At 39.3% G+C, this 22,392-nt stretch overlaps 1 protein-coding gene across 2 annotated transcripts; it reads right to left on the bottom strand.

Moving 5' to 3' along the window:
• Nucleotides 1-10,074: 10,074 nt before the first annotated feature.
• Nucleotides 10,075-14,359, bottom strand: LOC113608198 (centrosomal protein of 78 kDa-like). Of its 2 annotated transcripts, none has more exons than XM_027084257.1 (4): nucleotides 14,244-14,359; nucleotides 12,589-12,755; nucleotides 11,566-11,737; nucleotides 10,075-10,647 (listed from the first exon to the last, which is right to left on the bottom strand). In XM_027084257.1, the coding sequence occupies exons 2-4, from the start codon at nucleotides 12,675-12,677 to the stop codon at nucleotides 10,090-10,092; spliced, it is 819 nt and encodes a 272-aa protein (XP_026940058.1). In that variant the 5' UTR covers nucleotides 12,678-12,755; nucleotides 14,244-14,359; the 3' UTR covers nucleotides 10,075-10,089. The 2 variants fall into 2 exon arrangements, with proteins under 2 accessions (XP_026940058.1, XP_026940059.1); XM_027084258.1 differs by having other exon boundaries at nucleotides 11,566-11,681; nucleotides 14,244-14,354.
• Nucleotides 14,360-22,392: the final 8,033 nt, after the last annotated feature.

Raw genomic sequence — 22,392 nt, 5'->3', positions numbered from 1 at the left:
ATAGAAAATGTCTGCTCTGTGAAAATCACTATCAAGATAATGAAAAGACAAGCCACAGTGTGGGAGAAAGCATTTGTAAAAGACGCATCTTGCTAGGGTAAAGTGGCAACTTGCAAGCTTCTTACATGTGCAACTGGTGTAATTTATTTTGGTATGTAGTGTGAGGTACAGACTTGAGTTTTCAATGGGTGTGTAGTTTTCTAGGCATCAATTTTGAAGATTATACCTTGACTTTGTCACAATCAAACTTCCCAGACATACTTAGAACTATTTGTGGATATTCTTTTCTGTTTATTTTGTATATGTGCTCATTCATGTAGTAATGCTACAATGTTTGAATTGTAGTGGCTTTACAGTTAAGTTATATAGCTGCCTGCTCATTAACAGATACTCAACTTCTAATAAAGTTTATTACTTGTACCTGAATGCCTCCAGACTATGTTCTTCATTCAGGCTCTTTACTATTCACTCAATATAAATTCAGAGCTGATATACATTAAAAACTGAACTAAGGTGGCTAACATGTTTTAGTTTTCATCTATATTCTGAGATTTAAAATATGAGAAAGTAATAGAATGCAACATTTTTAAAAACCTCTAATGACTCACATTTTCTATCTCTAATTAAAGCAGAATACCCTGTGGAATATCTTTGCATCATTTACCCGGTTTCATTAATTCTGGCTGCTGCAGTTAATTTAAATTCACTCTGGTAAAATGAGAGCTCAGTATAAGCTTTTAGCACACTCAGTGAGACTTACAAATAGTCATCTGCTAGGTGGTAAACAGTAAACAGTCTTGTTTATTGCAAATAATCTTAGCCAATAAATGTTATTTATGCTCCATTTAAGAATAAAGATGTTCATCTGAGATCACAAAACGATCTTTTTCTTAAAGCTAAAAGCAATTCTGCTTTGATTAGTTGCAAATGCGAATATTACCCAACTTCTTTCTCCTTCTTTGATAGTTGTATAGAAATTAAACTAAATATAAGCCAAACCCACTACAAATGAAACTGCACTACAGGCCCAGTATCTTCAATGATTTCTAGATGATTTCTATGCTCAAACCTTCATTCTGTCCTCTCTTCCTAAACAGAATTGTTTTGTTTTGCTTTTAGTTTTGAGTAACTTTTATTACACAAGAGATTCATATTCTTTATAGAGAAATCATGTAATCAAATAATCCAAAAATAGATTAAAAAGCAGCCATAATTCCACCTCTCAGATATATTATCACTGTATCTATTTTATAGTATATCTTTCTTATATATTTTTTTAACATTTTTATTGGAGTATAATTGCTTTACAATGTTGTGTTAGTCTCTGCTGTATAACAGTGCATCAGCTATACATATATATATATATCCCCATATCCCCTCCTTTTTGCGTCTCCTTCCCACCCTCCCTATCCCAGCCCTCTAGGTGTTCACAAAGCCCTGAGCTGATCTCCCTGTGCTATGGGGCTGCTTCCCACTAGCTATCTATTTTACATTTGGTAGTGTATATATGTCCATGCCACTCTCTCACTTCGTCCCAGCTTACCCTTCCCCCTCCCCATGTCCCTAAACAGAATTTTAAGTAGTTCGCCAAGATAAAATGAGAAACTGATTTAGACTTAGGTCCCAAATTTACAGCTTCAATGATTTAGGAAAATTCCTTGACAGCTATACTGAGCCTCAGTTTTCACATTTGTAAAAGGGTGAGGATGAAGAAAACTGATACTTCTGGAAATGCCTGTCATTCTGATTGGATATTTTAAAAATGTTAACTGAAATTTAAATGTATAAATTATAAAAAGAAGATGACAAAAAGGCCTATTATCACTTTATGACACAGATAAACCCTGGTGGTCCACTGATAGGAGAAGGGTCTTCTCTAAGCAGTTTTCTTCATCCTGATTTCTGGACACTCCCTTCTTTAATCTGCTTCTGGAGGCAGCAGATGACATTTTGGCAAGTTGTATTCAATTTCTTTATGCCTTGATTTTAGGAAAGAAGGATAGTAGCTGTGCTGAGCTCTGCCAGGTCAGATAGAATTTTGGAGTATTCTCTTTCTCTCTTGTAGACAGCCACTGTCATTTGGTAAGCCATAAGCCTTCCTTTGCTTTGACTGTGGTGTGTTTGCTGGATTTCTAAAATATATTTTTAGTGTTTACTTGTTTAGATTGAAAAGATTGGGCGATATTTTTAAAAGTTTATCTCTTCATTTTGGAAGGCCTTTGAAGTTGCGATATTGCACGTAAGAGAGCTAACGGAATTCTGGACTCCATATTTTCATTTTTACCTTTTCTTTTTTTTTTCTCAGACTTTGAACCAACAATGGCTAAGAATGAGAGGAACTCAGACCCCAATATTTTTTCCCTTGTAAAGCACAGAGAATATGGGAAAAAATGAAACTGGGAAATTGTTTTGCTCCTCTTCCTCCTCCTTTCTGGTCGGTTACCTCAGTCGTCCAGCTCACTCTGTATTTTTAGCCTGGCTTCAGAAAGACCTGAATTTGATGAATTACACACTGTTGGAGTAGTAGATTGCTAGAAGGAACCAAGATCCAGACAACCTTAAATGGCGGCTTCATGGAATCATTTTCAAGATGGATGGTCTAGCCAATTTCCCCACTTCCATTGTGAAAGGAGTTCCCTATTCCTAAGAAAACGGACCTATGTCCGACTGACACAGAAGATGGAGATTTATCCCAGTGCATTTGTATATGTATATATATTAAAACTATGTGTGTATATATATATATATATATATATATATATATATATATATAATGCCTAATGGAAATATCTCAGATGTTCTATTTTATTTTTTCTTTAATTTTACTTATAAAATTGTGACCACTTTTTAACTCAAAAGAGGAGAACCTTAAAAATTAATTAAAAGGACGTTCTCAGTAGTCTAAGGTTCAAAGTGACTTGGCAGAGAAAATTGCTGAATTGTTAGATAACAGTGCTGGTATGCTTGGCTATTGTAACACTTTACATTTGAGTTTCTCTTCCTTGAAATTACAAGAACTATATGACTCAAGAGAAAGATTGATAATTAGGAATATTCTGCTTGCTTTTTGTATAGCCTATTCAAGAACATTTTGATTAATTATTTGGAGGTCATCGGAAGGAACCTTCATGATCTAACTGTTGAACAAGTAGTGTTGCAACACAAAGCTATGACTTAAAAAGGAAATTTGAAATGACCTATTTCTTTTGGCCTCTGAAGCCAGATATGTGTCAGTAAAATGAGTCACTTTTCAGTCAAATGGGTGGTCAGCAATATAATTTTTTATTGGGAAGCTGAAAGACACCATTGTCAAACAGAGCATCTGCAGTGTTCACATCTATATTTGAGCATCTTTCGTTTTCCCAAGGGGTGCAGATGAGAAGAAGGAAGGCAGAGAAATGCACTTGAATAAAGCTTTTCAAGATGGATAGAACAGAGAGCATTCCCAGAGGCAGGTCAAGTTCAACCCAAGAACAACTCTCTCAGTGCTTTCACAACTAGTTAAAATACAAGACCAGTAGTAACTCAGCTCTCAAATCAGTGCTGAAATCAAGCAGAAGGTTGTTAATATTGATACGGTTAACATACATCAAATAGGATTACTGAATTTTCTGAATCCAAAAGTTCTCCACAGTGTTGACATTCCCTTACTGAACTCCCAGGATTGTTTGGTTTCAAAGGCTGTTGGGCTCAAGACGCATTTGGTTTTAAATAATCCTTCATAAAAATTTCAGCTTTCAGTCCAATGTGATTGAAACCCAGCTTGAGTGTAGTTTATAATGCACTGAACTTGAAAGACTATGGGCATTGAATTATTCAAAACATCGTAGGCAAAGGAGTGATATGTGGGGAGGAGGTGATCAAAGAAATCAGTGAGACTTGAGATGTCTTGTAATCTCATTTTATTTATCTTTTAGAACTTTTCCAAATATTAGAGGAAAGAAATCAATATCAATTTTCACCTGTTACTTCCACATTTCAATTATTAATGAATGTCAAATTTGACCACAGTTTTCTGTACCACCTGGTCTGCAATATTTGAGCCTTTATTAAAAATGTAAAATTGTCATTGAATTTCCAAATATGATTCTCCAGTGCTTAATTCAGCTTGTTTTATTAATAAGCAAGTTCTGATGAGTAATACTAATTTAATACGCCTGCATGTAAGGTTAAACTGTAAATTATTCCTGCCGAAGGTGATGAGATATGACTGCGATGTGGTGGTAGGGCACTCACCTTCCTGAACAAACCCTGCGAGCACACAGTTCTTGGGAGAAACCAGTACTTCATATAGTAACAAATCTGATATTATTTTGCATGTCTCCTGTAGCAGTGGAATGCACACACACACACACAAACATGGTCATGGGTGAAAAAACACACATGCGCACCTTAGATGGTTACATTAATTTCTGAATATAGTTCTCTGGGAAGATAAAGCTGTACTGATGATTTGTATTTTTATAGTTTATTATTTTATCCATACTAAAACACTTCATGAAATCACTTACTGTTTTGTTGTTCATGGAATCCTTTCAATTTTTGAGATGCTAAATATAAATGGAAATAATGATTATAGTCCTTGGCCATGAAAGACTTAAGTTACAGAGAACCCGGTGACTGGAGGTCAGAGCTGCCACGGAATTATTCTCTGCTCCAGAGACCATTAGAATATCACTGTGTACCCACTTAAGGATAGAATGCTTCTATTGAGAAACTAGCTCTCTTTTATGTCTACTAAAAGGAGAGAACAGTAGGGGACCTTGGCTGCTCCAGTGTATGAGAATTTCTCTTGTACAATAAGCCAAAAACCATACATGAAATAGCCTCGGGCCTTTTGTCTTTTGTACCCAGCTCCTTCCTGTATTGCTCCTGATCAATTACACTTAAATCAACAAGAGTTGCTTGAACATTTTGACAGTTATGTTCCCCATACCCTGAAGCATTTTTAAAGGGTTACTGAGCTAAAGCTATTTCAAAAAATACTCCCTCCAAATTTTTTCAGGGTGGCATCAATGAAAGTAACTTAGAGGAAAAAAACTCGACCTTGAGTTCCTGGCCTACCACTCTAAGGCCAGGCAAGCATAAACCTTCATAGCAAAACCTAAGTTTGCTCCCAGTTGAGAATTTGGTTTCCATGGTCTTATATAGAAAGTATATGGAGACTTTAATGCCCTATAAGCCCTTTCCAAAGAGTAAATACAGTTCATCATTCGTAAGAGATGATGAAAATTACAATTTTGTTGAATAGGTGGAATATATATTATATATAATATATATATTTATTTTTAACATATATATAAAATATATGAAGTTACTATTCAGAGTCCTAAAATATGGATTTTTCTTACCAAGAATGAACAGTAGCTTGATCTCTAAATACAATAAAGCACCTGGTCATAGCAGAATCATAACAAATATTTGATATCAGAATGAATTCACTGTTATTTGATATCAGAATGATTTCACTGTTCAGGTGTAAAGAGGGAGTAGCTTCAGTTTTCCCCTTTCTTGCACCCCATTATTGCATCCTGGACAGAGGGGATTTTCTTGATTTTAATCTAAAGGAGAAATGTTCACTTTTGTTAAGATGGAAATTGACAACCTCAGTAGGCAGAGGCACTGTTTTTATTTGGCTGAATTCATGTTTCTAGTGATAATTCAAGTTGTAATAGGGTTTTCTCTGCCACTCCAAAATCTGAAAATGATAAGCATCTCAGCAGAGTTTCAGGATGGCCCATTACCTATTCTGTGGAAATGATATTCAAAATACCATGCTTCATCAGTGTCTTCTTTGACTTATTAATGAATGGACAACTACTGAGTTAAGACAGTGTCTTATCCTTGCTTCAAAAAAATAAAAACAAAAAAACCCCACAAACACAAAAAAAACTGTTAACAATGAAAACTTATTATGCCAGGCGTTAGTGTGGCCTGACTTGGAAATTTAGTTTCAGAGGCTTTTGTGAATATTCCAAGGAAAGAGGACCTAGGTGTATCTTGTTCCCACAGGCCGCCAATTAATATTTGCTTCACGGAGAAAAAACTAATATATAGTATAGGAGAGAACCTGACAGATGCTTAACATTATTGAGTGATGGCAATGCCCAAACTCACCTATGATCAAACACTATGAAAGTATCCTCCTAAGGATAAACTTATTACACATAAGTGAAAATTCAATTATAGAGATACTTTCAGTTCCAGCTCTGATATGCAAAAAGCTTGGAAGTTGTCACTGTATCTTGTCCTTACAAGATAATGCTGTACAAAATGAAAATCAATGACTTTTCTCAGAAGTGATTAATAAAACATGTAACTATGAAAGAATTTTAAAACTAATTATGTATGTGTATATATGTGTCTCTGAAAAATCTGGGTCAAAGGAAACTGAGGCTATCAGTATAAACTCAATTAACTTCTATCTCTTCTTACCTTTATTTCCTCCCAAACTTACCAGTATCCATCCAACTCGAAGGATACAAGTGATTTTTATATACTGTGTAAGGTTTTTTTCTTATTCATATGTCCATGTTTCCCCAATTCTCTAAATTATTAGCTACATCTTCAGGATCTCCTTTATCAGTTCCTTCATTTCAACATATAAAATATAAGTCCTTCTCATTCTAAAAAATTTTTTGCTAATTATTTTCTCTTTTCATCCAAACTCCTTCAGAGCAGCCTATTCCCACTGTCTTCACTAGGCCCGCCTGGCCCCCACAGGCAGCCCTATGCCCTCAATTTATTGCAGTCTGGCTTCTTGTCCACCACTTCACTGAACTGCTCTAAGGTCACTGGGGACCTAACTGCCCAAATCCAATGGACAGTCACATTCTCTGAAGGATGACGCTGTCATCTACTTCCTCCTTCTTGAAACTCTATCACCTCTCTCCTTCCCAGAATTGTTTCTCTGCTTATTACTTAAACGTTGTCAGTACTCACAATTCTCTGAAATCTCATCCATGTTCATGATTTTGATGACTGCTGATATGTGCTGATGACATTCAAATTTTTATCTTTCCATGTCTTCATGTGCATCTCTAGTTATCTACCAGTTTTTCTCCTGAATTCTACAGGTGCTTTAAAATTCAACATGTCCAGAAGTAAAGTCTTTTCCCCAATTCAGTTCTTTATCCCCTATTTCCAAACTCAATGATACCACCACCCAAACTTAGTCACACAGATGGGGGTCCAGCCTCCGCCTCCTACTTCTTCCTTACTTCCCAAGATCAAGTCTTGCTTGTAATTTCCTAAATAAAATTAGAACTTATTTCTTCCCTTCATCTATACCTTATTTCAGACCCCTTTCTTCTTGCTATTACATGGTCCAAAAGTTACCAAATTGCTGTTTGGTGGAACCAGTTGTTAGACACTTCTATTAAAGAGGACGCTAGAGTCAAATAGCTTTGAGGATGGCTGTGTACCATGCGCCTGCTGTGACGATCCAGAATGAACACTAGCCTACAGCAGCCCCGAGGAGCTGTACAGTAAAGAAACCTGATTAACTTTACTTAAGCCAGGTTCTCCCTTCTGCCGGCCTATAAAGCTTTCAGTAGGCACAGGAGAGGAGGTGGCAGCGTGAAAGTCCCACTCGAAAATAAAAAAACACTGCTCCTCAGAAGAGTGGGGCATAATTGTCTCCAGGCTTCTTCAGATTCCTCATCCATACTGACGTCAGTGGTCTAAAATGCCACCTGAACTTGTCCTTTCCATTCTTGGCTATTTTCTGAGGAAACAGCTCCACGCACATGGGTGGTAAAGAGCCGCTCTCCTCCTCCTCGCTGCCTCCTTTAGGGGCACTTGCCACTGCCTGGGGACACTGCACTGATCCTGCAGAGCCTGTGCCTGTGGCTCCGTAACACACACCTCGCACACTCACGGCTCTGGACTTCCGCTGTCCACTCTGCCTTGAGTATCCTTGCCTTTCACTGCTGACTCACCAGTTTCTCAGGAGTCCTTTAAGATTTAGCTTGGGGACTGCCTCTTTAGATGACTTTTCTATGCCTCACAGCTCCCCCTCTTCTTCCACAAACACTGACTAAATGCCCTGAATATGCCCGTCATAGCATGTCACGTGCAGGATGAGACATCTGCTGTGCGTCTTCCCCTCTCACTCCACTGCTAAAGGGCCAACGCTACATCTTGCTCATTGTTTCACTCCTCTAACACTCAATCCATGACTAATGAACTAACTAGTACTGTAGTAGCCCTATTAGTAACAATCAGGCAGGACCTTTTAGAAGAAATCTGACACTCCAGCTTTTCTCTGATCTCACCTTTCAGTCTGATTGAACTAAAGACTTATCTGTGCATGTTTTACCAGGGAGACATAATTGAATCCAGAGATGTGTCATCACATACTCTTACGTACTCTGCCGTTTAAAAATTCTGCTCAGATGGGGGAAGGAGACAGGTGTGCTTTCTGACAGCCCCACTCTTTTGCATCTCTAGTGCTCACTGGCTTCTCTCTCGGTGCCTTCCTTAAACCCTTCTTCTCTTAACAACAAGGAAACATAGTAACAAAGTAATTAAGAGCCTGGGTTCTGCCTATCTGTGAAACTGAAACATAACCAAGGACATAGAGAATAGACTGGTGGTTGCCAAGGGAGAGGGGATGGGAGAAGGTTGGACTGGGAGTTTGGGAGTAGCAGATGCAAACTGCTGTATATACAGGATGGATAAAAAAAAGGTCCTACATGGGACTTCCCTGGTGGCGCAGTGGTTAAGAATACGCCTGCCAATGCAGGGGACACGGGTTCGAGCCCTGGTCCGGGAAGATCCCACATACCAGAGAGCAACTAAGCCCGATGCCACAACTACTGAAGTCCATGCACCTAGAGCCCGTGCTCTGCAACAAGAGAAGCCACCACAATGAGAAGCCCGTGCACCGCAACTAGAGAAAGCCTGTGTGCAGCAACGAAGGCCCAACGCAGCCAAAAATTAAAAAAAATAATAAATATATTTATTTAAAAAAAAGTGGATGTATTTTAAAAAACCCAGAAAGGTCCTACTGTAGAGCACAGGGAACTATATTCAATATCCTGTGATAAACCATAATGGAAAAGAATATGAAGAAGAATGTCTATGCATGTATAATTAAGTCACTTTCCTGTACAACAGTAATTAACACAACACTGTAATTCAACTGTACGTCAATAAAAAATAAAATTAAAAAACAATTGCCAGAAAAATAATCACATAAAGGGGACTTCCCTGGTGGTCCAGTGGTTAAGACTTCGCCTTCCAATGGAGGTGGTGAGGGTTCGATCCCTGGTCAGGGAGCTAAGATCCCACATGCCTTGTGGCCAAAAAACCAAAATATAAAACAGAAGCAATACTGTAACAAATACAATAAACACTTTAAAAATGGTCGACATACAAAAAAACTTTAAAGAAAAAAATCACATAAATCAGAAACAAAGGAAACATAATAAAGTCCATACATTAAAAAAAAAAAGAGCATGGGTTCGGGTTAAATCGCAGCTTCCCACTTACTTACAGCTGTGTAATTCTGGGCAACTCACATAATATCTCCTCAGACTCCTCATCTATAAATGGGGATGGTAACAGTTCCCAACCTCATAGCGTTGCTGTAATCCATAAACACGGTTAAGTGCCTTGGTAAATGTTTGAGGCTCTCTGGTTACTGTGAATTAAAATATGTCAATGGCTTCTGGCCATGTGATTTATAATAGTTTGACATTTAACCAAATGGTAAAAGTATTCCATTTATTATTCCCATCTCTTTTTACCCCTTACCCTGTTTTGGTGTTTATGTTTTCTCCCACCACAGAGTGTTAGTTCCAGGAGAGTAAAGGCTTTATTTTGTTCACTGCTGAAAGCAATAGCACCCAGAAAAGTACTGTACATATGAAGCCCTCAGTAAACACTAGCTGAATGAATGGTGCAAACTGTCACAAGGAAAAATACACCAAAACTTTCATTATAATAAAAAAGAATAGATAAATCTTTCTCTAATGGCTTCCAGTCAAGTATTTTAAAACACCATATGCTATAATAAAAACATAAGCAATTTATTAAAATTTGAAGGCAAAAGCATAATTTTAAAAGATTTTAAAAGATTTAGACCTATGTTAGGTGTGATAGAGTATGGATGCTTTCTTGAAATTCACAATCAGATCCAAGAGTATCACTTTCAGAATGTTCTAGTAGACTGAGTTTACTTTTAGTTGTCTTTGAAGAAACAGTCACTATTGTACTGTCTTTCTTAACAGAAATGTGCTTTTTCGAAGACTCACTTCTAATTGGTTCATTAAGCAAAGAATTATTTTGCCCAATTCCTTTGCTTTTCTGCTTTACAGGTGAGTCAGAGCAGGAATGCAGGTTCTTCCCAGGTTGTTTCTTAGGAGAGTAGTTTTGGGTATATTCACCTGCTTTGGTCATTTTCTCTGAAGAAGACCTGCTATTTCTAGATAATTCCTCTTCTTTTCTTTCACTTCCAGTTCCAGAAATGACGTCTGCTGAAGGAGAACATGTTCTAGCAATGAAATCTTCAAAAGACTCCTGCCGCTGCTCTGTGACTGCGACCCCCAGGTTGTCTTTGGAAGTTTCTAAGGCCTCCTGAGTAGAGACTGGGACATGGAAGGAGTCGAGAGGCAAAGGAATCCTAACATCACCTGCAATTTTCTGAAACCAGGGGAAAAAACAAAAGACAAGACAAAAATTCAGTGATGAACAAAGCCAACCATTAAAAAGTAGAGTTCAAAATTTCAATGTTACTCTGTGATCTTATTATTAACACAGTCAATTGATTCTTCAGAAGATTTCAGAGCCAGTTTTTCTCTAATTATATCCTGCCAAGTGATTCTCAGCTTAACCTAGCTATATCCAAGGCTATGTCCACTACATTTTCAGACTTTGGTGACAGGGGTAGTTATTACCCATTTCCTTTCCCTCACTAAAAATAAAACCCTATTCTGTAAGATAATTAATTTCTTTTCTATCCTCCAGGCACATGTAAACAGTATATAATATAGTTTGTGACCAGACTGTGTTCTCAAGCTGTCAGTTCCCAAGACCAGTCTGAGATTGGTTGAAGGGGGCTCCAAGCAAGGCTAGAGGAAAAGCTGACAGGTTTTCCCCTCCCATTCCCATAACCAGGTGATTCACTGTCATATGTTACCTATTAGCTATGTCTGGATTACTTATTTTAAAAATTATATCAGTATGTGTACCTTCATTAGTGTTCCTTCATTGTAAGCTGACTGCATACAAATAGAAACCTAGATAAAATATGAATAGAATAGACATTTATACAATTTAAAATCTGGAATATTTTCTCTAATGTTTTCTTTCTTCATTAAGGATAGTTTGCTTTAACTCATAAATTTTCTAAAGAACTTCCAGTCTCCTTATTTACAACAATACAGTATCATGAAATGGGCACACATTTACTAATCTCAGATTTGGAAAGGATTCCAGAATCTTCTAGCTCCTGAGCATGTGAACTACTAGAGACTGATCATTATTGTTTTCTCCCTGACTTGGTCATTTCCTTTTTGCTAATCACTCTTAGAATCCTTAAGTGCTGTCCTCTCCACTTACTTGGAGATTTTGTGTTAGTCCTGGGGCACTCTGCTTTGATTCTGATTTTTCTTCTTCAAGTGGCTTCTTTTCTTCTTTAGGTAGACTACTAACAGTAGAATTCATCTGGGGACGACCTAGTAAATGAAAATCTGACTGCTCTATACCAGCCATTGTGGCCAGCTGCCCAAGCCTGGACCAGAGGAGGAAAGGGGAAAAGACAAAGGTTATTATAATCACAGAAGAGCAGTTTAGATTTCCCCAGACCTACAATCATGAAATACTTCTAAAATCTTAAAAGCTAACATCCTACTCCAGACTACAAGCCTCTCTCTCCCCCAAATTCTCAGCCCTTTCCAGATTCATCCTCTAGGACACATCCCATCTCCTTACCTATTACCGTTCCATTTTAAACACTGTCTCACTAGCAATTTCAACATCTACCACGCACCTCGTCCACTACCTCTCACACCTCTATTCCCACGCTTCTTTCCCACCTCTCCTCCAGTTTCCAAGAATGTGTTTGTTCCTTCCTTCCCAACACCAACACCAACTCATTCACTGACAAAACACTACTCCATCAACTATCAATCTCCACTTCCCTCTTTCAGCAAAATCGCTCATGGTTGAGAACCACTGACCTATATCTCCCATGCAGATTAATAATAATAATCTTTTAATTTTTAAAAATAACTTTAATTCAAACTTATCAAACAAGCAAAATAAGTGAAAGATAAGACAATTCTTATGCATTCCCGAATATTTTCAATGAAAACTGCCTTCAATTTAGTCCTTACAATAAACTATACCTACTAATTACTCTGTCTACAGGTTACTCTTTTATACTGGGCTCCCCACTCTACCAAAGCAGGCTTCCCTATTTGCATTTCTTAAAAAATTTAATTCCTCAATTTAAAAAGTCAACTATATTACCTATAATTACACTAAATATGGCCACAGAAGTGATGAAAATTGCTCCAGTTCCTCAGCAAACTACCATTATAGTCGCAAAGAGAAGAACGCCATGAAGAGAAATGAACTAACCCAGCATCTTTAAGGAGATCCAAGAAAGCATGGAACTTGTGAAAAGAATTCTCAATGCTGCCCAAAACACCTTCATCATCCAGGATCATGCTTGTCAATGAGTGGGCATGAAGGGCTTCAGACAAACAGAAATTTATATTTCTTAACTGGGCATTTTCATGTTCCAGCTATAAAAGAAGACTAAAAATGTCTGACATGATTTTTTCTCATTGTCATCAAAAGTAGTCTTGCTTAGTTTCCAGGAACAAAACTAAAACACTCAAAATGTAATTAATCTGTAATTAACCTAACTCTCCACCAGTAAATACAGAGACCATATCACATAGTAACCAAAACCCACAGGCACCCAATAAAGTTTCCTATATAACGCTTAGGTGGTATATAAATAAACCAACGTTACCGTTTTATTAATGATCTTTCACAAAAGATCACATTTCTAACTGGTTCAATTCATAACGGAGCCTCATTCCACATCAGAAAATTACCTGCTTTAAGTTTCTCTTAAATTGGAAAGTGAATTATAGAATCTGATCTGAACAAAACATATTACAACTCTGCTGAATGTTAAGAATTAACTTTAGTGAGCAAAATATCTAATGCTTACGTTTAAAAGTCCTAAATCATACCCAACCCAATTTATTAAATGTACAATCACCAATATTTTCTTTGGCTTCTTGAAAATATTCACCCCCGTGCACTCTTCCCCTTTTGCTCATCATCTATGCACTTAAAAGCCCCTGTAAGCGCAACTCTAGTATTTCTCAGAAAGGCCGTTAATGTTCATGATGCCCCTTTTGCCTTACATGAGCAGGTGCTCAACGTTTATTGAATGAGTGTCCGCCAATCCAATGGATGCACTTTCAAAAATTCCTCCCTACACTCACCCTGTGATAAATTATATTTAGATAGAACTTTTTAGATTATGCCCTGCTTTCATGCACATTACCTAATGTAATTCTCATGCCATATATATATATATATATATATATATATATATATATACACACATATTGGTTTGTTTTTCTTTTTTTTTTTTTTTTTCTGTACGCGGGCCTCTCACTGCTGTGGCCTCTCCCGCTGCGGAACACAGGCTCCGGACGCGCAGGCCCAGCTGCTGCACGGCACGCGGGATCCTCCCAACCGGGGCACGAACCCGCGTCCCCTTCATCGGCAGGCGGACTCCCAACTACTGCGCCACCAGGGAAGCCCCCTCATGGTATATATTTTTATCTTTCATTGCATTCTTAGAAGTTTTCCAATATCTTAAATTTATTTAAATGATTCACTTTGCTAATTCACTGCCAGGACAGTCTCATCATGTCTTTTATGTTACTGTATATACAATATATGCACAAAAAGTGCCTTCTTGAATCAAAGAATCATGAACAGGAAATATGCTAATGTCATATAAAAGCACACACACACACACACACACACACACACACACAAAACCAGATTTTCACATTTTTAAAAACATGCTTTCTGGAATATAGATCATATGATCACTAAATACCAGTAAATGCAAAAGTCCATATGATACAACCAATTTGCAACATATTACAGTTTTAAAGCTTACAAATTATGTGTATATGGCTTAAAATCAAATCAAAATAAAACCAAAACACTCTCAAAAGCAGAAGAAGAAACTTGTTTACCTCACTGACTCGTTTATCAACCTTCAGTCTTATTACTCTTTCCTCCTTTAACTGCTTTAGGCACTCCTCCAGGTTTTCCTAAACAAACAGAGTAAATGTTATAACTAATTCGTAGTATAATAGCCAAAAGCCTTTCCAGCTATAGGACTCATCAGGATTTAGGGGCAGAGCCAGAAGCGAACTCAGATTTTAGTCTGCTACTGGTAGTATCATACCATGCTAGTGAAATGAATTATCAAAATCTATCAAATTAGCATAGTAAAAATTTATTTAAATTCCACTCTTTCCAACATAAGTTTGTGGCAGCCCACCATAAAAGGCATATGCGTATAACACAGTAAGTCAGAAATAAGAAGACCAAGAAAGAAAAATTCTATTTTTATTTGTGGGTCTCTTTATAGCAGGAAGTCCTATTAATGAACATGCTTAACATACCTGAATTGCATAATTGCAGATTCAAAAGCATGTTTTTAAAAAGTAATCACTTTTAAAGCAATTTACAGTCAAGCACTGTTCCTGGAGTTCCCTGGGTATCAAATAATCTAATCATCAAAACACTAAGAGGGGGCTTCCCTGCTGGCACAGTGGTTAAGAATCCGCCTGCCAGTACAGGGGACACAGGTTCGAGCCCTAGGCTGGGAAGAACCCACATGCCGCGGAGCAACTAAGCCCGTGCGCCACGACTACTGAGCCTATGCTCTAGAACCCACGTGCCACAACTACTGAAGCCTGCGCGCTAGAGCCTGTGCTCCGCAATAAGGGAAGCCATCGCGCCGCAACGAAGAGTAGCCCCCGGCTCGACGCAACTGGAGAAAGCCCCCGAGCAGCAACGAAGACCCAACGCGGCCCAAAATAAATAAATAAAATAAATTTATAAAACAAAAAACCCTACGAGGAAAGAACGATCACTAACTCCATGTTATTTTACAGATGAGGGAAACAGAGGCAGAGAAGTAGAGTAAGTAGAGCAGCACAGCCAAGGTCACACCACTAAGTAGCAGAGCCACACTGTGGACTCAGGACGCTGGGTGCCATTCCTGCTCACAGAGGTGGCAGTCTTCCCATTCACCAAGGTCACTGAAATAAAATGAACACTGATAAACTCTCTTAGGAGTTTTAGGAACTAAGACACTTCGGTCCTTGAAGTGGGGACACTGCTTGCAATAGGCAGAATTCTAACAGAGCCCCTAAGACTCCTACTTACTGAAGTACACAAACCTTCCACTTATCCAATCAAACTCTAAATCTAGCTGTAGTGAAGGGATTTTGCAGACGGAATTAAGGTTCAAAATCAGTTGATTTTTTAAGATAGGGAGATTATTCTAGGTGGATATGGCCTACTCAGGCACCCCATGAAAAGGACCTGAACTCTTCCTGAATTGAAGTACAAAAGGGACAAGAGGGAGACTCTCCATTGCTGGCTCTGAAGAAGTCCAATGCTGCGGCAGGGAAGGCAAGCGAGAGGCCTCTAGGAGCTGAGACTGTCCCCCGACTGACAGCCAGCAAGGAAATGGGGACCTCTGTCCTGCAACTGCAGAATCTGAATTATGCCAACAAGCCGAAGAAGCCTGGAGGCACTCTTTCCCAGAGCCTCTGGATGCTAACACAGCCTGACTGACATCTTGATTTCAGCTCTGTGACCCACACAAACTATGGTGAACATCCAACGTTTGGGGCTCAATGTCTTACACTTACATTTCACGTGCTTTAACACTCTCAGGAGGGAACTCACATGTTCCCGTGTGTATCTGAGCAGGAAACCCAGTCACGCTGTGCCTGGACTTCTGACCTGCAGAACTGTGAGCTAGTCAAATAGGTACTGTTTTCAGTCAGTAAGAGTGTAGTAAAAGAATTAATATTCTACTCAACCTCCAGGTTCGTGAACAAAATAAGTGACTGTCATTGTTTTAGGCCACTGTTTCGGGGTGGTTTCTTAGGCAGCGATAAACAATCAGAATACCTATACTTATGAAAACAGTACGGTATATTTATACCTTTTAACTGCTCTGAACAATCACTTAAAGAATGAGGAACTCTATTATATGCCATCATTGGGAGAGGAACTGGTATCACTTTCAGGAGAGTAGCTCTTGGTACCTAACAACAATTCTACATCAGGAGTTTACCCTAAGGAAATCAAAGATGTGGGCAAAGATTTATCTACCAACATGATGTCATAAGATTGTTTATAACCAAACCCTAGAAGAAAGCTAAGAGCCTCCAAATTGGGACTGGTTTAAACAAAAACAGCTCACCGTCTGAAGGAATGCGCTATGAAGCCACTAAGAAAAGAATGACAACAGGTGTCAACCAGAGTTAATGAATGGGCTTCAGGAGTTCTACATTCATAATTATCTGTGCGTTTTTCCTGGGAGACGGTGCATAAGCTTAATCAAATTCTCTGATGTAGAAGAGTATTTAGTGACATGGCAAAATATTTTTGATACTTCTTTAAGACGAAAGAGCAGATTAGGTGTGTGTACATGCAGAGGTGGCTTTTATTTCCTTCAATGAGTTGTTCATTGTTTTCAAAAATTTGCTCAATGAACATATACTTTTATATTCAGATCATGTTTAAAAAATTGACAGTCTAAGAACTTCAAATTCTTTAACGTTTCATTACTAAAGCCAGCCAAGTTTTCAATGGGGAAAAAGGGGAAAAAATTGCAAAATTCCTCTACTTTCAATATAATGGTTCAATAAATCTTCTAAAACCGATTTTAAGGAAATTCTAAACAAATAAACGAACAAAAAAACCCTCACCACAGTCAGAGGAAAGTAGAGTAAAACATCCTGACTGGTTCTAAATAGCACATCAAAGTGCAGTTACATGGAATAGTTTCTCCCTCTAATGGAGGGAATTAGTACACAGTATTAAATTTTTGTGAAAAACTGTGTCCTCGAGGACTTCCGGGAAGATGGCTGAAGAGTAAGACACGGAGATCACCTTCCTCCCCACAGATACACCAGAAATACATCTATGCGTGGAACAACTCCTACGGAGCACCTACTGAACGCTGGCAGAAGACCTCAGACCTCCCAAAAGGCAAGGAACCCCCCACGTACCTGGTTAGGGCAAAAGAAAAAACTAAACAGAGACAAAAGGATAGGGACGGGTCCTGCACCAGCGGGAGAGAGCTGTGAAGGAGGAAAAGTGTCCACACACTAGGAGCCCCTTCGCGGGCGGAGACTTCGGGTGGCGGAGTGGGGGAGCTTGGGAGCCGCGGAGGAGAGCACAGCAACAGGGGTGCGGAGGGCAAAGCGGCGAGATTCCCACACAGAGGATCGGGCCGACCGGCACTCACCAGCCGAGAGGCTTGTCTGCTCACCCGCCGGGGCGGGCGGGGCTGGGAGCTGAGGCTCCGGCTTCTGTCGGAGCGCCGGGAGAGGACTGAGGTTGGCGGCGTGAACACAGCCTGCAGGGCGTTAGTGCACCACGGCTAGCCAGGAGGGAGTCCGGGGAAAAGTCTGGACCTGCCGAATAGGCAAGAGACTTTTTCTTCCCTCTTTGTTTCCTGGTGCACGAGAAGAGGGGATTAGGAACGCTGCTTGGGAGAGCTCCGGAGACGGGCGCGAGCCGCGGCTGAAAGTGCGGAGCCCAGAGACAGACATGAGACGCTAGGGCCGCTGCTGCCGCCACCAAGAAGCCTGTGTGCGGGCACAGGTCACTATCCACACCCCCTTCCGGGAAGCCTGTGCAGCCCGCCACTGCTGGGGTCCCGGGATCCAGGGACAACTCCCCCGGGAGAACGCACGGCGCGCCTCAGGCTAGCAACGTCACGTTGGCCTCTGCCGCCGCAGGCCCGCCCCACACTCCGTGACCCTCCCTACCCACCCCCCCACCCCCCCACACAACCCCCCACCCCCCGCCTGAGTGAGCCAGAGCCTCCGAATCAGCGGCTGCTTTAACCCCGTCCTGTCTGAGCAAAGAACAGACGCCCTCCGGCGACCTACACGCACAGGCAGGGCCAAATCCAAAGCTGAGTCCCTGGGAGTTGTGAGAACAAAGAAGAGAAAGGGAAATCTCTCCCAGCAGCCTCAGAAGCAGCGGATTAAAGCTCCACAATCAACTTGATGTACCCTGCATCTGTGGAATACCTGAATAGACAACGAATCATCCCAAATTAAGGAGCCCTGTGGATGAAAGGCTCTTGGTGCTGCAGCCAGGAGTCAGTGCTGTGCCTCTGAGGTGGGAGAGCCAACTTCAGGACACTGGTCCACAAGAGGCCTCCCAGCTGCACATAATATCAAACAGCAAAAATCTCCCAGAGATCTCCATCTCAACGCCAGCACCCAGCTTCACTCAACGACCAGCAAGCTACAGTGCTGGACATCCTATGCCAAACAACTAGCAAGACAGGAACACAACCCCACCCATTAGCAGAGAGGCTGCCCAAAATCATAATAAGTCTACAGACACCCCAAAACACACCACCAGACGTGGACCTGCCCACCAGAAAGACAAGATCCAGCCTCATCCACCAGAACACAGGCACTAGTACCCTCCACCAGGAAGCCTACACAACCCACTGAACCAACCTTAGCCACTGGGGACAGACACAAAAAACAACAGGAACTACGAACCTTCAGCCTGCAAAAAGGAGACCCCAAACACAGTAAGATAAGCAAAATGAAAAGACAGAAAAACACACAGCAGATGAAGGAGCAAGATAAAAACCCACCAGACCTAACAAATGAAGAGGAAATAGGCAGTCTACCTGAAAAAGAATTCAGAATAATGATAGTAAAGATGATCCAAAATCTTGGAAATAGAATAGACAAAATGCAAGAATCAGTTAACAAGGACCTAGAAGAACTAAAGATGAAACAAACAATGATGAACAACACAATAAATGAAATGAAAAATACTCTAGATGGGATCAATAGCAGAATAACTGAGGCAGAAGAACGGATAAGTGACCTGGAAGATAAAATAGTGGAAATAACTACTGCAGAGCAGAATAAAGAAAAAAGAATGAAAAGAACTGAGGACAGTCTCAGAGACCTCTGGGACAACATTAAACACACCAACATTCGAATTATAGGGGTTCCAGAAGAAGAAGAGAAAAAGAAAGGGACTGAGAAAATATTTGAAGAGATTATAGTTGAAAACTTCCCTAATATGGGAAAGGAAATAGTTAATCAAGTCCAGGAAGCACAGAGAGTCCTATACAGGATATATCCAAGGAGAAATATGCCAAGACACATATTAATCAAACTGTCAAAAATTAAATACAAAGAAAACATATTAAAAGCAGCAAGGGAAAAACAACAAATAACACACAAGGGAATCCCCATAAGGTTAACAGCTGATCTTTCAGCAGAAACTCTGCAAGCCAGAAGGGAGTGGCAGGACATATTGAAAGTGTTGAAGGAGAAAAACCTGCAACCAAGATTACTCTACCCAGCAAGGATCTCATTCAGATTTGATGGAGAAATTAAAACCTTTACAGACAAGCAAAAGCTGAGAGAGTTCAGCACCACCAAACCAGCTCTACAACTGCTACAGGAACTTCTCTAGGCAAGAAACACAAAAGAAGGAAAAGACCTACAATAACGAACCCAAAACAATTAAGAAAATGGGAATGGGAACACACATATCGATAATTACCTTAAATGTAAATGGACTAAATGCTCCCACCAAAAGACACAGATTGGCTGAATAGATACAAAAACAAGACGCATATATTTGCTGTCTACAAGAGACCCACTTCAGACCTAGAGACACATACAAACTGAAAGTAAGGGGATGGAAAAAGGTATTTCATGCAAATGGAAACCAAAAGAAAGCTGGAGTAGCAATTCTCACATCAGACAAAATAGACTTTAAAACAAAGACTATTAGAAGAGACAAAGAAGGACACTACATAATGATCAAGGGATCGATCCAAGAAGAAGATATAACAATTGTAAATATTTATGCACCCAACATAGGAGCACCACAATACATAAGGCAAATACTGACAGCCATAAAAGGGGAAATCGACAGTAACACATTCATAGTAGGGGACTTTAACACCCCACTTTCACCAATGGACAGATCATCCAAAATGAAAATAAATAAGGAAACACAAGCTTTAAATGATACATTAAATGAGATAGAATTGATATTTATAGGACATTCCATCCAAAAACAACAGAATACACATTTTTCTCAAGTGCTCATGGAACATTCTCCAGGATAGATCATATCTTGGGTCACAAATCAAGCCTTGGTAAATTTAAGAAAATTGAAATTGTATCAAGTATCTTTTCCGACAACAACGCTATGAGACTCGATATCAATTACAGGAAAAGATCTGTAAAAAATACAAACACATGGAGGCTAAACAATACACTACTTAATAACGAAGTGATCACTGAAGAAATCAAAGAGGAAATCAAAAAATACCTAGAAACAAATGACAATGGAGACACGACGACTCAAAATCTATGGGATGCAGCAAAAGCAGTTCTAAGAGGGAAGTTTATAGCAATACAATCCTACCTTAAGAAGCAGGAAACATCTCGAATAAACAACCTAACCTTGCACCTAAAGCAATTAGAGAAAGAAGAACAAAAAAACCCCAAAGTTAGCAGAAGGAAAGAAATCATAAAAATCAGATCAGAAATAAATGAAAAAGAAATGAAGGAAACGATAGCAAAGATCAATAAAACTAAAAGCTGGTTCTCTGAAAGGATAAACAAAATTGATAAACCATTAGCCAGACTCATCAAGAAAAAAAGGGAGAAGACTCAAATCAATAGAATTAGAAATGAAAAAGGAGAAGTAACAACTGACACTGCAGAAATACAAAGGATCATGAGAGATTACTACAAGCAACTCTATGCCAATAAAATGGACAACCTGGAAGAAATGGACAAATTCTTAGAAAGGCACAACCTGCCAAGACTGAATCAGGAAGAAATAGAAAATATGAACAGACCAATCACAAGCACTGAAATTGAAACTGTGATTAAAAATCTTCCAACAAGCAAAAGCCCAGGACCAGATGGCTTCACAGGCGAATTCTGTCAAACATTTAGAGAAGAGCTATCACCTATCCTTCTCAGACTCTTCCAAAATATAGCAGAGGGAGGAACACTCCCCAACTCATTCTACGAGGCCACCATCACCCTGATACCAAAACCAGACAAGGATGTCACAAAGAAAGAAAACTACAGGCCAATATCACTGATGAACATAGATGCAAAAATCCTCAACAAAATACTAGCAAACAGAATCCAACAGCACATTAAATGGATCATACACCATGATCAAGTGGGGTTTATTCCAGGAATGCAAGGATTCTTCAATATACGCAAATCAATCAACGTGATACACCATATTAACAAATTGAAGGAGAAAAACCATATGATCATCTCAATAGATGCAGAGAAAGCTTTTGACAAAATTCAACACCCATTTATGATAAAAACCCTGCAGAAAGTAGGCATAGAGGGAACTTTCCTCAACATAATAAAGGCCATATATGACAAACCCACAGCCAACATCTTCCTCAATGGTGAAAAACTGAAAGCATTTCCACTAAGATCAGGAACAAGACAAGGTTGCCCACTCTCACCACTCTTATTCAACATAGTTTTGGAAGTTTTAGCCACAGCAATCAGAGAAGAAAAGGAAATAAAAGGAATCCAAATCGGAAAAGAAGAAGTAAAGCTGTCGCTGTTTGCAGATGACATGATACTATACATAGAGAATCCTAAAGATGCTACCAGAAAACTACTAGAGCTAATCAATGAATTTGGTAAAGTAGCAGGATACAAAATTAATGCACAGAAATCTCTGGCATTCCTATACACTAAGGATGAAAAATCTGAAAGTGAAATCAAGAAAACACTCCCATTTACCACTGCAATAAAAAGAATAAAATATCTAGGAATAAACCTACCTAAGGAGACAAAAGACCTGTATGCAGAAAATTATAAGACACTGATGAAAGAAATTAAAGATGATACAAATAGATGGAAAGATATACCATGTTCTTGGATTGGAAGAATCAACATTGTGAAAATGACTCTACTACCCAAAGCAATCTACAGATTCAATGCAATCCCTATCAAACTACCACTGGCATTTTTCACAGAACTAGAACAAAAAATTTCACAATTTGTATGGAAACACAAAAGACCCCGAATAGCCAAAGCA

Source organism: Aethalodelphis obliquidens, unplaced genomic scaffold (assembly GCF_003676395.1).
Source record: "Aethalodelphis obliquidens isolate GAN/ISIS:26980383/991018 unplaced genomic scaffold, ASM367639v1 scaffold52, whole genome shotgun sequence".
In the NCBI taxonomy this organism is placed as follows: Eukaryota; Metazoa; Chordata; class Mammalia; order Artiodactyla; family Delphinidae; genus Aethalodelphis; species Aethalodelphis obliquidens.
The sequence above is the reverse complement of the archived record's forward strand: the minus strand, read 5'-3'. Positions and strand labels throughout refer to the sequence as shown.

Bases quoted from the DNA above. Each gene is read 5' to 3' on its own strand.
- LOC113608198 (XM_027084257.1), bottom strand. From the start codon at position 12,677: ATGATCCTGGATGATGAAGGTGTTTTGGGCAGCATTGAGAATTCTTTT. The intron at 11,738-12,588 runs GTTAGTTCATTT...CCTCTGGTCCAG, and splicing joins GATCTCCTTAAAGATGCTGG to GCTTGGGCAGCTGGCCACAA. The intron at 10,648-11,565 runs GTAAGTGGAGAG...CCCTGGTTTCAG, and splicing joins GACTAACACAAAATCTCCAA to AAAATTGCAGGTGATGTTAG.